This window comes from Corvus moneduloides, chromosome 4, assembly GCF_009650955.1.
Source record: "Corvus moneduloides isolate bCorMon1 chromosome 4, bCorMon1.pri, whole genome shotgun sequence".
NCBI classification, from domain to species: Eukaryota; Metazoa; Chordata; class Aves; order Passeriformes; family Corvidae; genus Corvus; species Corvus moneduloides.
Genome location: NC_045479.1, coordinates 27,693,725 through 27,707,954, shown reverse-complemented (window position 1 = coordinate 27,707,954; position 14,230 = coordinate 27,693,725). Strand labels below are relative to the sequence as shown.

The 14,230-nt window shown below is 36.5% G+C and overlaps 1 protein-coding gene across 3 annotated transcripts in view; it reads left to right on the top strand.

Annotated features, from left to right (window-relative positions):
- SCYL2 (SCY1 like pseudokinase 2) overlaps window positions 1–14,230 on the top strand; it is a 37,053-nt gene that overhangs the window by 3,286 nt on the left and 19,537 nt on the right. For all 3 annotated transcript variants that reach the window (XM_032107767.1, XM_032107765.1, XM_032107766.1), the window contains exons 2-7: window positions 1,210–1,414; window positions 7,304–7,461; window positions 11,381–11,525; window positions 12,162–12,311; window positions 12,930–13,151; window positions 14,012–14,128. In XM_032107767.1, the coding sequence (XP_031963658.1) occupies window positions 1,238–1,414; window positions 7,304–7,461; window positions 11,381–11,525; window positions 12,162–12,311; window positions 12,930–13,151; window positions 14,012–14,128 (969 nt within the window). In that variant the 5' untranslated portion in view covers window positions 1,210–1,237. The remainder of the gene's footprint in view (window positions 1–1,209; window positions 1,415–7,303; window positions 7,462–11,380; window positions 11,526–12,161; window positions 12,312–12,929; window positions 13,152–14,011; window positions 14,129–14,230) is intronic.

Here is a 14,230-nt window from a genome sequence, read left to right as displayed (position 1 = left end):
TATTTGTCCTGATTTGTAGTGGAAACAAATCTGTAGTACCAGGGAGAGAAGGAGTGCATGTCCAGGTAACGTCAGTGTGGTTGATTTTGGTTAAGTTTGACTGAAGTATACAGGTGTCTTTACATCTTACTTGAGAGACTGAAGAAATCTCTTTAAATGTTGCTTTTGAATATACTGCATAATACTGAGTCCTGGATATAATTTCTTCTTGCATTCCCTCTTTGTCTTTGCTCACACAGATAAGGAAGATGAATTTCTATCTCTTTTTTTGCTTTTTGTTTGCTGCCTTCATTCTTTCTTGTATATACATTATCAGAGAAACAATTGTATAAATGGGATTCAGGCTTCAGAACTTGTATCTGGCAGAACAGACAAGTCAGATTTATTATGAAAATATAGAAAACTGGAAGTACACACTACAGGGGAAGATGAAGTAAATTGGAAGCTGCCACAGTCTTTTAGCTCTTAAATTTGAAAGGTGATATGAAAAAAACTTCCTTGTACAATTTCAGTAAAGGATAAAAGGATGGCTTCTTGTTTCCTTCCCCTGCAGTTAAGACTTAGCTTCATTAATAGTTGGATCATACAAATGGTAATGTCAGCAATCTGATGGGCAAAATACTGCATTTTGAGCTTGTCTTTTGAAAAGCAATGTGTAGGAAAGAACATGTTTGTTTTTTACTTGCTGTTTGTATAATACACATCCATTATTTTGCTGGCCTGGGATCTTAAGCCATCCTTCACTTCAGAAAACTTTAGTTCTGTGAGCACTGGAATTAAAGGAGTGTTTTTCCTCAGATTTGTTTCTCTTTTTGATGGATACTCATACACAAGGTGTGAACCTTTCCTGTCGGGGAGGCAGTGTATAAATCCTCTGCATTATTAGATTACTGTTTTCAAGAAATGATTGAATTTCTCAGTCATTAATTGCTTTGTTATATCCAATGAAGAACAATCAAGGGATTCAGAAGTTCCTGAAGAGGAGTAGAAGCAATGACGTACAATCCCATAGGCATACACCCACAGATACGTGTATGCAGTGTGAATATGTATAACTGCAAAGCCCTGGTAGTTACATTTCAGTATTCTTTATGGGGGTTGCTCCTGTATCCAGTTGGATCCTTGTTTAGAAGTTACAGTTTTCAACTTGTACCTTTCATTAACAGAAATTGAGAGGACTGTGAAAAGTTTCTTTTCTTGTCTTTGTAGGATACGACATTGGTGCACAGTTGAAACCATGGAGTCCATGCTGAATAAGCTGAAGAGCACTGTCACAAAGGTGACAGCTGATGTCACCAGTGCGGTCATGGGAAATCCTGTTACCAGGGAATTCGATGTAGGGCGACATATTGCCAGTGGAGGTAATGGTCTTGCTTGGAAGATATTTAATGGAACTAAAAAATCAACAAAGCAGGTGAGTTATCAAGTAAAGACTTAAGTTTATAAACAGTAGATGACAGACTGATAGGTAGCAGTTGGTAAGTGGCAGTTAAAATCCAACTGGACTAATGTTAAAGGTAGTGAAATGACACAAAGAACTCAGCTCTATTTAAGTACATTATTCTCTGCTATATAAGTGATACTTGCTTTAAGCCTTCACTGTTGGAGAAAGAAGTGGTTCTGCATTCATATCATACAATTCGGAACCAAGATCAAGGATTCATCTGAGTTAAAAGTGATCTGACAAGAAGGAAGAAGTTTGCTTTAACATGGGTTGGTTTCTCAGTTTTTTGCACCTTGCAGCTTTTTATTGGTAACAATTCTTTTGCTTTTACGGTCTAAAATGATCACGAAGTGTGTCATCATTTGTTGCCAGCAGAAGACACTGTAGTTTTTTGCTCAGCTACCATACAGAAATTGAGTGGTTAGAAATGTTAAGTCATGGGATACTGTAACAGGAAGGCATGGGATAGAGGAGGAGGTTGTGAAGGAAGTTAGTTATGCTTTCCCTGTGCTGCTTTCAGATCAGTATTCCCCTTTAGTTTCCCTAAAGTATTAGGATTTAGAGCGCTAATATACAAACTTTTGACTCACTTGAAGTCCCATGTAAAAATGAACATGGGACTGTGACTTTGGAAGAAGGTTTGCCAAAAACAGAGTTTAAGAATTGTTATTATAGAAAATTATTTTGTTACACTGGAGAAATGTGAAAAGTCTTTTTTCAAATTTGGGGAGGAAATACAATTTTCAAATTGTAAATAGAAGTGTTAATAAACTATGCTCTTTAGTTAAACTTAATTCTGAAGTGACATGAAGTCACTTAGACAATGCATCAACTTGCTGCACAAGTACCAAAAAGAAATGGACATAAAGGAATAACTTTGGAAAACGTTTATACAATCTTTTAGATGATAGGCAAATAAGCAGTAGCAAATAGATAAGAAATATAATACACAGAACAAATAATCTGGAAAGAATGTGTGATCTGATTCTGTAGGACAGAGTCTGAATAATGTTTAATCGAGTACTTTTGCCATGTTTTCAGGCATCTTTTTAGCTGTTGCAGAGCTCTGTGCATCTTTTATTTACCGAATTTACTCAATATACCAGTTGGTTAGGGCTTTTTTTTTGGTCTTACTCAGCTATACAAAGAAGTAATTGAAAGCATTGAAAGTATGGTAATTTTGATAGGCTTTATGCAGTCTATGTGCCCAGTAAGCATTTGACCTGTAGCAGGTATATCTTTAAAGTCTGGAGACCTTTAACAAGTTTCTTTCACTTGTTGACAGAGTATATGTAACTAGGTTCCTGTTGATCACGTTTTTCAAGCCTTGAATGGATGTTCTGACCAATTACAGAGGTCTAGTTCAGGTGCTCCATGTGGTCCTGCAATATCTCTGTAAACCCTAACTAACATCTGTGCAGTTGTGTCATTATTAGTAATTAAAAATACCGCAGCAGTTGTACTGCATGGAATTTTAGATGGCTGGTGTTCTGACATGCAGTTACCATTCATTATTAATATTACCAGTTAGGTAACATCATGTCAACATTCACTTTGCCATTGCAAAACAAAACTGTGCAGCAATATGGTTTGTGCTGTGTTGTGCAATATATCTGTTCTTTAACATGGTTTTTTTATTTCTTTCCCATGTACCTTCTGAATGTTCTTTGGGCTGGCTGTCATTTTCCAGGTGGTAGCAGTCACTTTTGTGCAGTGTTGCACATATTTGCTGTATTACAAGTATGTATATCTAGCTTGAAGCTACAAGCTTTTTTTGCAGTGTGTATTATAATCAGACAAACAGGTTGTAAGGGCTTAATTACCCCTGTTGTTGTCACTTTACCACAACACTTTACCAGTAAGTCATTGTAGCCAGATAAAATAGCTAAATTTGGAGGTTTTAACATTACAGCAGTAGATCCCATCAGAAATCTTTGTTTTCAGGATTATTTTTGTTCCTATTTTAAGTCAGTGGGCAGTTACAAATATTCCATCTCTGGTGACAGTAGATATCTATGATTTTATACTTCTTTTCCAAATTCTGCCTGGTTCCTGCCTTGCTGTTCTTCCGGGATTTCTGAATGTTTATTTTTTATTATTTTTTAATGTACCTTGCCTTTTCTTGCTTACTTTGTAGGTGACTGAGTAACAGCCTCAAAGAACGTGAGGAAGTTACTTACTTGTGTACATATGTTTATCTGGTGTTATTTCATAGCTGATTTGCTGCTGTTTGTTTGAAACCTTTATGAGTCACTCTGGTTATTGATCAGTGTATAATTTTACAGTATGTATTTCTGCTCATCTTGGATTTACTAACTTGGACTTCATGCACTTACACTTTTTCTGGCATAATATGGCACTTGTCCCTCTGCTTAGAAAGTGCAATCATAAATAGATAGGAGAAGGTCACAAAGTACTTGCCGGCTCACTTGTAAAGCTAGCAGAATTCAGAAGGTAATGGTTTGTGCTTCAAAACTACTGTACTTGTGTTTAACTTCTCTTGTGATAGTACTAAATGGTAGATAGGTAAGTCAACTTTCTGTTGTTTTGGCTGTGCGTATACGCAACTTTCAACTTAAATCTTCCTGTTATTAAAACTTTGAAGGCTGATAAATTTTTGAAACGGAAATAATAGTTGTATTGTATACCTTATGACTGAGAGAAGCTCATGGGGAAGTAAGGTTATGAAAAAACACTGGCAAGCTTATAAAAAATAAAACCCCCAAAAGGGAGAGAAAAATCTTTTTCTGGCAAAAGACCAGAGTAATATTGGAGTGCTTTCCAGTATTTTAGTTCAGTGACTATTTTGCTTATTTCAGTGGGAGGCTGTGATAAAATATGTGTTTGCATATTGGGTTACATTTGATTTTTCATGTGAAATCTGCATGAGTGCCTATGGGTAAAATAGAGGACAAAAAAGAAAGGGAAAACAAACAGTTTCTAAAATCAAGCATTTTGACTGCTACCTTTAAATTTCCTTTGATTTTATGTTCACGATTTAGTTTTTAACATGATCACATTTAAGATTTTTTCCGTGAGAGTGCTATATCAATTCAGTTGACAGGATAGATGGTGAACTGTATTTATTAATTTTTTCGTGGAGTTTGGATTTTTTTCTTCTTTTTTCCATGCTTAATCTCTGTCATTATTTCTTCACCCTATTTAAAATGTTAGGATTTGAGTTTGTATAGTATTCACCACTATAGTGCTTGAATGTTTTACAGGTTTTGTTAACATAGTTTCTCGGTATCCAGTGAGGTGAATAGGAAGACGTACTGTTGTTCCATTATCATTGCATATCCACAGCTTTTAGAGTGTTTACTTTAGAAATAATTTCTAGTTTGGTTTGCGTCTTTATTGACACACAAACCCAGTGTGTTTTTGAATGCTTGCCTTCCTCTTAGGGTCAGGAAAGAAAATGTGATATGCTGTGGTTCTCTGGTTGCTTTTTTCCTGTTGGAAAAAAATTATTTCTCTTTCTTTTTCCCGCTTTCAACCTTCTCTTTTTTTAGGAGTTGCATTGGTTAAGATAGAAGCAGGATTTTTGCATTCTCTTTAGTTTATAAGATGTCTACGTGGGTAAATAAGGACACATATTTTAAACTATCAACATGTGTTTCAAACTGGTGCATGTTTCATAAAAATTTCAGGATTGCAAATAGTCTGGGAGGATGTGGCAGGCTGACCCTGGCCAGCACCCACACAGCTCTTCACTCACTTCCCTATCCCTGGCAGGCTGGGGGCAGAAAATAGGAAGAAGAAAAGCAAGAAAACTTGAGCTGCTCTGGGAGGGCAGCCAAGAGAACAGCTGTGTGAGGTGCCCTCAAATCCACTATCTGCTCAGCCTAGTGGTGGGGCTGAGACAGAGTAGGAAGGCGCAAGTATTAGGGACTCTGAGAAAGATTGACTTGTGGAGGCACACCCTGCCGTACCGCAGATAAGTGGACCCCTCCTCCACATCACAAGAAGCAGTGGATGCCCTGCTGTCTCACCACCAGGCAGAAGGGGAGGACCTTAGAGATGGAGGGGAGTGGAAATGGGTTTCTGCTCGGCGTGGCAGGCGAATTCTCTCCTGACCTACCTCACCTTCCCTTGGACAGTAGGTGTGAGGCCCTGAAATCTGAGGAGCAGGGAAATGAGAACGTGGATGAAGGTTCTTCCAGGATGGAGGAGTTGCCTAGGGCAGGGCAGCCTCCCACATCACAACCTCCTCCGTTAAGAAGACAAGAAGTTTAGTAGTCATTGGTGTCTCCCTTTTGAGAGGAATGGAGGGCCCAGTATGCTGACTAGACCCAATCTGTAGGGAGGTGTGTTGGCTCCCGGGGGTCTGAGTCAGGAACGTCATGAAGAAGCTTCCCAGTCTGGTGCAGCCCAGTGGTTATTACCCATTACTGGTTTTTCCAGGTGGGTATCGACAAAGTCCCAACAACAAGGCTACAGAGAGTCAAGAGGCACCTAATGGCCTTGAGTCAACTGGTTAAGGATCTGGAGCGCAAATTGTGTTTTCTTCTGCCAGTTGCAGGGAATGAGTTTAAACAAAGCATGCAGGATTGCAGCAAGCACCAATAGAACTAACTTCGAGCCATCATAAAACATTCAAGCCATAGCTGATATTCACTTTCTAGTTCTCTTCGCTTGTCATCAAACAGAAGTTTTTTCAGAAATGCTGTCTTAGGTTGAAATTTTGTTATTGGTCAGGTACTGCTCAGTGTTATGTCTTCCATCCCCTGTTACTCTTCTCTGCCTTGTGCTAATGTTTGATCCATCACACTTAAGAGCTGGAGCAGGGAGCCAGTATGGATAGAAGCTGGAGAAATGTACTTAGTTGAGTTAGTTATAAATATTCACCTGCTAACAGCTTAATGAAAGTAGCTAAAGAACAATTTTTTGTGTATTGGGCTGTTTGGATAGCCTATTTCTAGAAGCTTGTAGGGGTTTTCTTAATTAATAATATAGCTGTTCCTGTGAGATTTTAATTAGAGTAATGTTTATAACGTGCAGTAAAAGAGCATACGTTTCCTCTTGGGACTGAAAACTGTGTTTTCATGTTATTTTCTACTGCTTTCTAACCTTTATTATTATTCATAATGCTGTTGTAGCAGTATATAAAAGTCTGTTTCATTATAAAGTTTTTAATTACTTTTTTCGTCAGTTGATAGATTTCACATTAATGACTTCCCAGATGGTGATGTAATCTAATTTTTATTTTACATCGACCTCTGTAATTTCAAAGTTTCATATAAATTTCTTAATTTTCTCCTGGTCCAGTTGCAGACGTTGGAGAGACTTTCTCTGTTTTTAACATTTTTGTGACTTTTTTTTACACATCTTGAAGCATTACAAAATTCTTAGCATTTTATCATATGAATGGTCTGATCAGATTAATAGATTACAGTGACTATTTTGTCACATTGTACTGGTTTGGAGCAGAACACTGAGACAGAACCTGGTTTAATAAAGCTCCACCTGATATATATAATGCTCAATGACCGCAAATATACTTAGAATATTTTGACTATTCATAATTGATATAAGTGCTTTCATCTACTTAAAATCAAGCTGGTTTCTGACTGTGGATCTGCTGCTTTGTCACTGTGTAGATAGGTGTTACAGTTTACACATTACTGTTTACACAATAAAGGAGCATTAGTACCTTAACTCTTAAACATGTATTTCAGAGTTTATGTACAGTAAACTCTCCCATAACTGGGACTAAGTAAGAAGAACAAGTTTCTTTATTTGGTTATTGTATTAGTGGGATTGTACTGTTGATTCAAAAACACACGTTTGTATGTAATTGTGTATAGGCTTGGTTTTGGCTGTATTATATACTGAGTGAATTCTGTTGCTTATTTGCAGGAAGTAGCTGTTTTTGTCTTTGATAAGAAGCTGATAGACAAGTACCAAAAATTTGAAAAAGATCAGATTATTGATTCTTTAAAACGAGGTGTTCAACAGCTAACTAGGCTTCGACATCCTCGACTACTTACTGTTCAACATCCATTAGAAGAATCCAGGTAAGCTGTAGTGAAGTAGAGAACAGTTATTTTTAATCATTGTTTAGGTATTGGATGTAAACTATCTGGAACATTCAACACATACATCTGATGAGAGTCAAGTTTACTGTATTTATTCATATGACAGTGGTATTCACCCCACTCTCATATTTACCCCCCTCTTTGCCATAGAATGCAGTTCTGGTATGAAGCTAATAAGTAATCTATTGCTTGATCTTAGTCCAGTTGCAGCTGTAAGGCTACACATGACCCTTACAGCATGAAAACTTGGTAGTTTAATTAATTTTGCTTTTATAGAACTCTCAAAAATTGTTTTCTTTCAAAAAGTTGTCCTTACATTTTGTTCCATGTGTAAGATGTATTTAGTACATGTGAGAGAAGGGATTTTTGGTGAATTCTATGTGTTGTAGCTACATACGTGTTGGAAAGGTCCTCAAATGCCAGTCAAGGGAGACGAAATTCAGCATGTTCTTCCAGTGCTTATTTGATTTATGAAAGGTCAGTCACTAGGCACAGTAACTGGTTAGTCTTACAGATTTATTGTTCAGCCATAGTGATAACAGCACACTACAATCTAGCAAAGAAAATCAAGGTTTCATGTTAAAATAGGAAGCGGATCCTGATACTACCGAAGATGATCATGAAAGTTTCAGGGTTTTTTTTGGTTTTTTTTTTCCCAAAATAGGAAGGGGGTTGGACTAGATGATTTCCAGATGTGCGTTCTAACCCCAGCAATTTTGTGATCCTAAATGGTAGCCTGATAAGGACTCATTATATATATATACATATATATATATTCATTTCTGTGTTACCTTGAATTTTACCAGACGGCTTCTAGGAGCCGAGAATACTGTGGGAATGCTTCTTCATCTTTGCAGTGCCTGCTTTGAGACAGATTTCTTGGATTAAATTGCACTTACATATTCATATCTATCTTTCCTCCAGTACTAAACAAATTTCACATTAACAGGGGTTCAAAGTTGTCATTGTGCCTATGATTCAGTATGTCCCTTACAAAGGCCTAAGGAAGGTTAATTAGGTAGTTGAAGACAGCTCTCAGAACTCTACAACAGTAAATAAACTATTACATGCTAAATGGCCTAGGGTCATCTCAAGTTACAGTGTATGCAAGTGAATCCCAGAGCATACTTGAGGCTTCTTCCTAAAATTGTCACAGTTTTCCAGTTGACTCAGCAGCTTTTCCCCTGAACTTTGACCTTCAGAAGAAAAGGCTAAGATTCATACCTTTAAGAAAGCTTTGGTGGTGTTCTTGTGAAGCATTTAAGCCTTTTGAGTGAAATTAACAGTATGGTTACATCAGAGTTCTTGTTTATGAGCTTTTAGTAATGCCTTATGCATTTCTTCAGCTGTTTTCCATTCCATACTCAGCACACTCAGCTGCTGGTAGAGACACCAGAAGCACAAAACCTGTACAGTTGCTTGCTGTGCCAGAAACTGATGTAACAAGTTTTTGGAGGAGATGAATAAAAGAAAGGTTTACATAGAATATTTGTGTGTGTAGCCTTGTGCAAGCCTGCTGTAAGATTGCTTTAGAATTTCAGGTCTTTCCAGAGAGCTTATTCTTGAAGAAATCTGTCATGGGCTTCTGGCTAGACTGTACCTGTTCTCTTCTTTTCCCCCTTCTTTCTTTTTTCTTTTTTTGTGTTTCCCCAAAGTAATATACAGTTGTAATGAACTGCTTGCATGTCACCCATTATTCCTCCTTTATGAAGCAGATGGATACTTGGTATACCTGGAGGGCTGAAGTAGACATGGGAAGAAAGGCCCTACTTTTCTGATGCTAGTGTATAGGTAGTTTTTCCCCTATTAATGGAATGTCTCTACTACAAGTTATTGGTATCCAACATAGTTATTTTTAATATAAATGTACATAATGCATATAATGATGTATACCTCTTAATAGGCATTTATATAATGAGTAACTCCTTATTTATACTAAATATTTAATATCAATATGTTTATTTACAAATGGTCTTGAATTCCATTAACAATGCTGGAAAGCAATATTAATTTATATTTAACTCGTTACTGAAGAAAAGGATAAAAAAACCAAATTGAAAGTTAACTCATAATTCATTGCTAGCCTTTAAAAATAATAGTAGTGTGAATTGTCCCTGATCATTTACTAGACATTGCATTTGTTACATTGTTTTGCTGTAAAAAGCATATGCATTTTTGTCCATTGCTTTTATTTTTAAAGTGTTTTTATTTTATTACTCTGAATTTAATTTTGATGTTATCCAGGAAGCTGTTAAAGCAGCTGCCCCATATGGCAGACATCAGTTTCTGCAATATTCTGCTATTTTAATTAGGCTTACCACATCCTTCCAATAGTGTGGTTTGGGCCCTTTTTTAATTAGCTCCTAAAGTAAAAAATAAACAGCCATTTTTTTATTCCCTCAAAACAGCATTAATCAGAGAGTTTATGTTATGAAAACCACCGAATAACTTTTCCTTAGGTATTTTCTGTAATCTGTGCCTTAACCATAACTAAATGGATAAGCTCTGTGGTAAAGTTGAAGTCAGACTGAAAATAAAGGACTTTGTCATTCTGTGTTCTGGTTTTTCCTTGTGACTATAACAGAAACAAATTTTATAGCCCTAGTCATATTAATAGAAACATGAAAGGTATATCATTAACAGAATGGTAGGGAGGAAACCAAGCAAGAAAAAATTCTGTCAGATTGGCTGACACTTAGCATTCGATGTATTTTACTTTTCTGTTGTTTTTCCTTTAGAGAGGCAGTAGATAAAACTAAAATCTGGATGAATAGTAAGAGGTTTGCATGTTTCAGCAGCCTTATTTTGCTTCAAAGGTCAAACTTGTTAATTATTGAAATACTTAAAAAATATGTGGTAGATTCATGCTGAGTCGTGTCTTCTGATGTTTTTATGGAATGATCAAACCTGCCTATAACTTTATATTCAAAAATGTATCTTTGTTACTCGATTTCTGTTTTCTGTGTTCATACTGATGCAGTATTTAGTGTTCTTGTGAATTAATCACCCTTAAAGCAGGTATGTGTGCTACCATCCATGTAATGCTTTCTCAAAAAAATCCTTAAAAAACAATTAAGGAGTGAGTCGTAATGGCTGTCCAGGGCCTCCACTGATGTGCAGACCAGTATGAAGAAACTGGATGTAAAGAATGACTCTGTGTTGCATGAAGTTTGTGAAACAGACATACTGGTTTCAGGACCAATTTTGAAATTAGAAATTTTGAAGCACAGTGTTACAACCGGTCCAATTTATGTGTGGAAGTTTGCTTCATCTGTGCTTTTCAAACACAGGTGACACAAAGCTGCGTAAACAAGACCATTAGTTTTTCATGAAGAAGAAAAATCGGTAAAATAATTTGTAAAACATGCAAACTGCAGTTCATATAACAAGTGTATTTGTGTTTGCAGCTCTTCTTTATCAGTTGGCAAAGTAAAAGAATATTCTGGTTCTCCCTTATATTAATTTAGTTTCTGATCTTTGTCTGACCACATTAACTATTGGTTCAGTTAGGGACACGTTAGTTTTAGGCATAGGTAGAAGTCTGATTTTGCAAGTTTTAATAGTAGTAAGAATTATTTGATCAATTTTTCTGTATCAGGACAAGAAAAGTATTATTTTTTAAAAAAATTTTATGAAGCTTTGTGTGAATCATTAGTGATTTATGTGAATGTTAGAGAATAAAATAACTTCATTCTGGTATTTTTTTAAACTGCAGATATTTATGTGTTTCTCTTTAGTATAGTAGTATAAGAATTCAAAACCTGAAATACAACATGACTTTCGGTAGCACCAGGTGCTTTGGCAGTGTATAATATGATGTTTGTATGGTTCTTTATTTGCAGTCAAGAGATATATTACATTTATGTACAAGAAAATTTTTAATGCGTTTCCTATACAGGGATTGCTTGGCATTTTGTACAGAACCAGTCTGTGCAAGTTTAGCTAATGTTCTTGGCAGCTGGGACAACCTACCTTCTCCTTTGCCATCAGACATTAAAGAATACAAACTTTATGATGTGGAGACCAAATATGGTTTGCTTCAGGTATGGTACAGGTTGTCTTTATAATTTTATTCTGCTTTTAGTATTAATGATTTTTTTTTATAAAGTCCTTGAACCGCCACAGTTTTGTCTGCCAATAGTAAATCAAATAATTGTGAGGTGGGAGATCATAGTGCCCTGATCACTCTTAAGTGTAAGAGAGGATAAGCACTGGAAGCTCTACTCTTTTTTTGCTTGTTCTGACATGTAAAGTAGAAAATTCAATTAATTTTTATTTTCCATGTAAATGTCTATGCTACAGCTGTCTCTTCCATATGTGAATCTTTTCTTTATGTTCTGTGGAGAACCATTAGCTCCCAGGTTTTGTTTGGTGAATATGTTGGTCAACTTTGTAAAGCACTTTTGTTCTTCTGAGATCATATTGTGGCCTGAGGGGAGAGAGGAATGCACCACCACACTTACGCTGTGATAGTTAATTGACATTAGTAATCTCACCTACTGATGACCCATCTGTGTTTAATTTCCATCATGCATAATTTTTGAGGCGTAAGCTAAAATAGTGATGAAAAATTTTCTTAGTTAACTTAGGAATTTAACTGTGACAACAGAATTTTTGTAAATGTGTTATAGGATGTTTGGGGAAATATTTAACCTGAAATATTGATCTTTTATTAACAGGTTTCTGAAGGTTTGTCATTTTTGCATAGCAGTGTCAAAATGGTCCATGGAAATATTACTCCTGAAAATATAATTTTGAATAAGAGTGGAGCATGGAAAATTATGGGCTTTGATTTTTGTATCCAATCAACAAATCCATCTGAACAGGAGGTAATAACCTTTATCATCATTCAATTTCAAATTCAGGTCTTTATCTAAAACCAGTTTCATGATCTTGCGTTCCAGTATAGAATCACTTATTTAATATTCACCTCTGTGTTTTGTTGGCGGAAAGTTAGAACGTAATGGCACGGGTCTGGACTGAAGTGCTGCGTTTGATCATCCCAGAAAAAGAGCCTCAGTGGGCTCAGTGGAGTCACAGTAGACTAGTGACTGTTTCAAACAGAGGCTGGAGCCTGTGCCACTTCTGCTCACCTTCGTGTTGGATGATATGCAAACCTGCCTAACTTAGTGTGTTGCATCTACTCAGTGCCTGGTTGCTACCTCCTAAAATGAATTCCGTCATAGCTCATGTTTCCTCATTACCAGCAGTGCTTTGATTTTACATTACACTTCCTAGCTCTAATATCCAGACATAACTGCATCAGCTAATCACTCTAAGCTACAGACAGAGATTCTTAACAGTTTTGCTTTACTCTGTTTCTGTTTGATTCATAATTGAATTTGAGAGGCCTAATTATTTTTTGCTGCTTGAGTTTCTTACTGAAAATGGTCTTTAAAAATCCTTGATAAATGTACTTTGTTTCACTTCTCATACTTCTCTTGTAGCCAAAGTTCCCTTGTAAGGAATGGGATCCAAACTTGCCATCCTTATGTCTTCCAAATCCTGAGTATCTGGCACCAGAATATATTCTCTCTGTGAGCTGTGAGACAGCCAGTGATATGTATTCTCTGGGAGCTGTAATGTATGCAGTGTTCAATAAAGGGAAACCAATTTTTGAGGTCAACAAGCAAGATATTTATAAAAGCTTTAGTAGACAGCTGGATCAGGTATTTGTTTGTTTTATGACTATTTGTTGATTTTCATATTTGAAAAGTTATTATTGTAAAATAGGTTTAAATATTGAGAACACTATCAGTGCTCCAACATAAACTGACAATGGTATCTTACCTTGCATCCTGTTGTTATAACAAGGAAAAAAAACATAGCAAAATATGGGAAATAAAACTTACGTCTAGAAGAGGTTACGTGTACCAACTTTATAATCTAAAAATTGCATTTTTCACCTGATTTCTCTGTAAACCTGTTAAATTCTGGTCTTGGGAAATAATGCTTACCTGTTGGGGTGAACAGTATGAAACACATGGCCGTGAATTACCTATGTAGGACCACTGAGGAGGGCTGGGTTTAGAGTGATTTGATCACTTGACATGGCAGTTGGTATCCACTTAGCTGTCACTATTTCACATTCTTTGTGGACTGTGAATATTAACAGAAAAGACAGTGTCACAGTTAATTGGATCAGCTGACATAATGTCTGTTCATATGCAGGTTTCCTTTTGTAACTTCTTTGGGTGCCCAATTGCCATAGTTGTATGTACTGTGTTTTAATGTGTGTAGGCAGCACTTCAGATCGTGACATTTTCCTGTTTAAAAACATCATGTTTGTGTTCTCTGATAACCTGAACTACAATGGGAAGTTGAAAAAAAGAGGGATGGGACCTAAAACAGGTAGGCTCTTGGGAAACTGAGAAGGCTATGAGCAATCATCTAAAAGGGGAAAAGGGAGGGATATCAAAAGCATGGATAGAGAAACCATCAAGAGAACAAAGTATAAGCCTGTTGCATACTGGAAATAGTTATATAGTTTTCTGAACTCATGGTGTATATGCTTGGATTACTTACACAGCTGAGCCGTTTAAGCTCCGGTACTCTTCAGAGCATACCCGAGGAGGTGCGTGAGCATGTAAAGCTACTCCTAAATGTAGCCCCAGCAGTCAGACCAGACGCAGATCAAATGACTAAGGTCAGTCCATGGAAAATACAGTAGCCATAGGAAAGAGAGAAATTAGTGTTTGATTAGAGCTATTTTAAAGTGTTTTCTGTTAATCATTTTAGTTGAAATGTT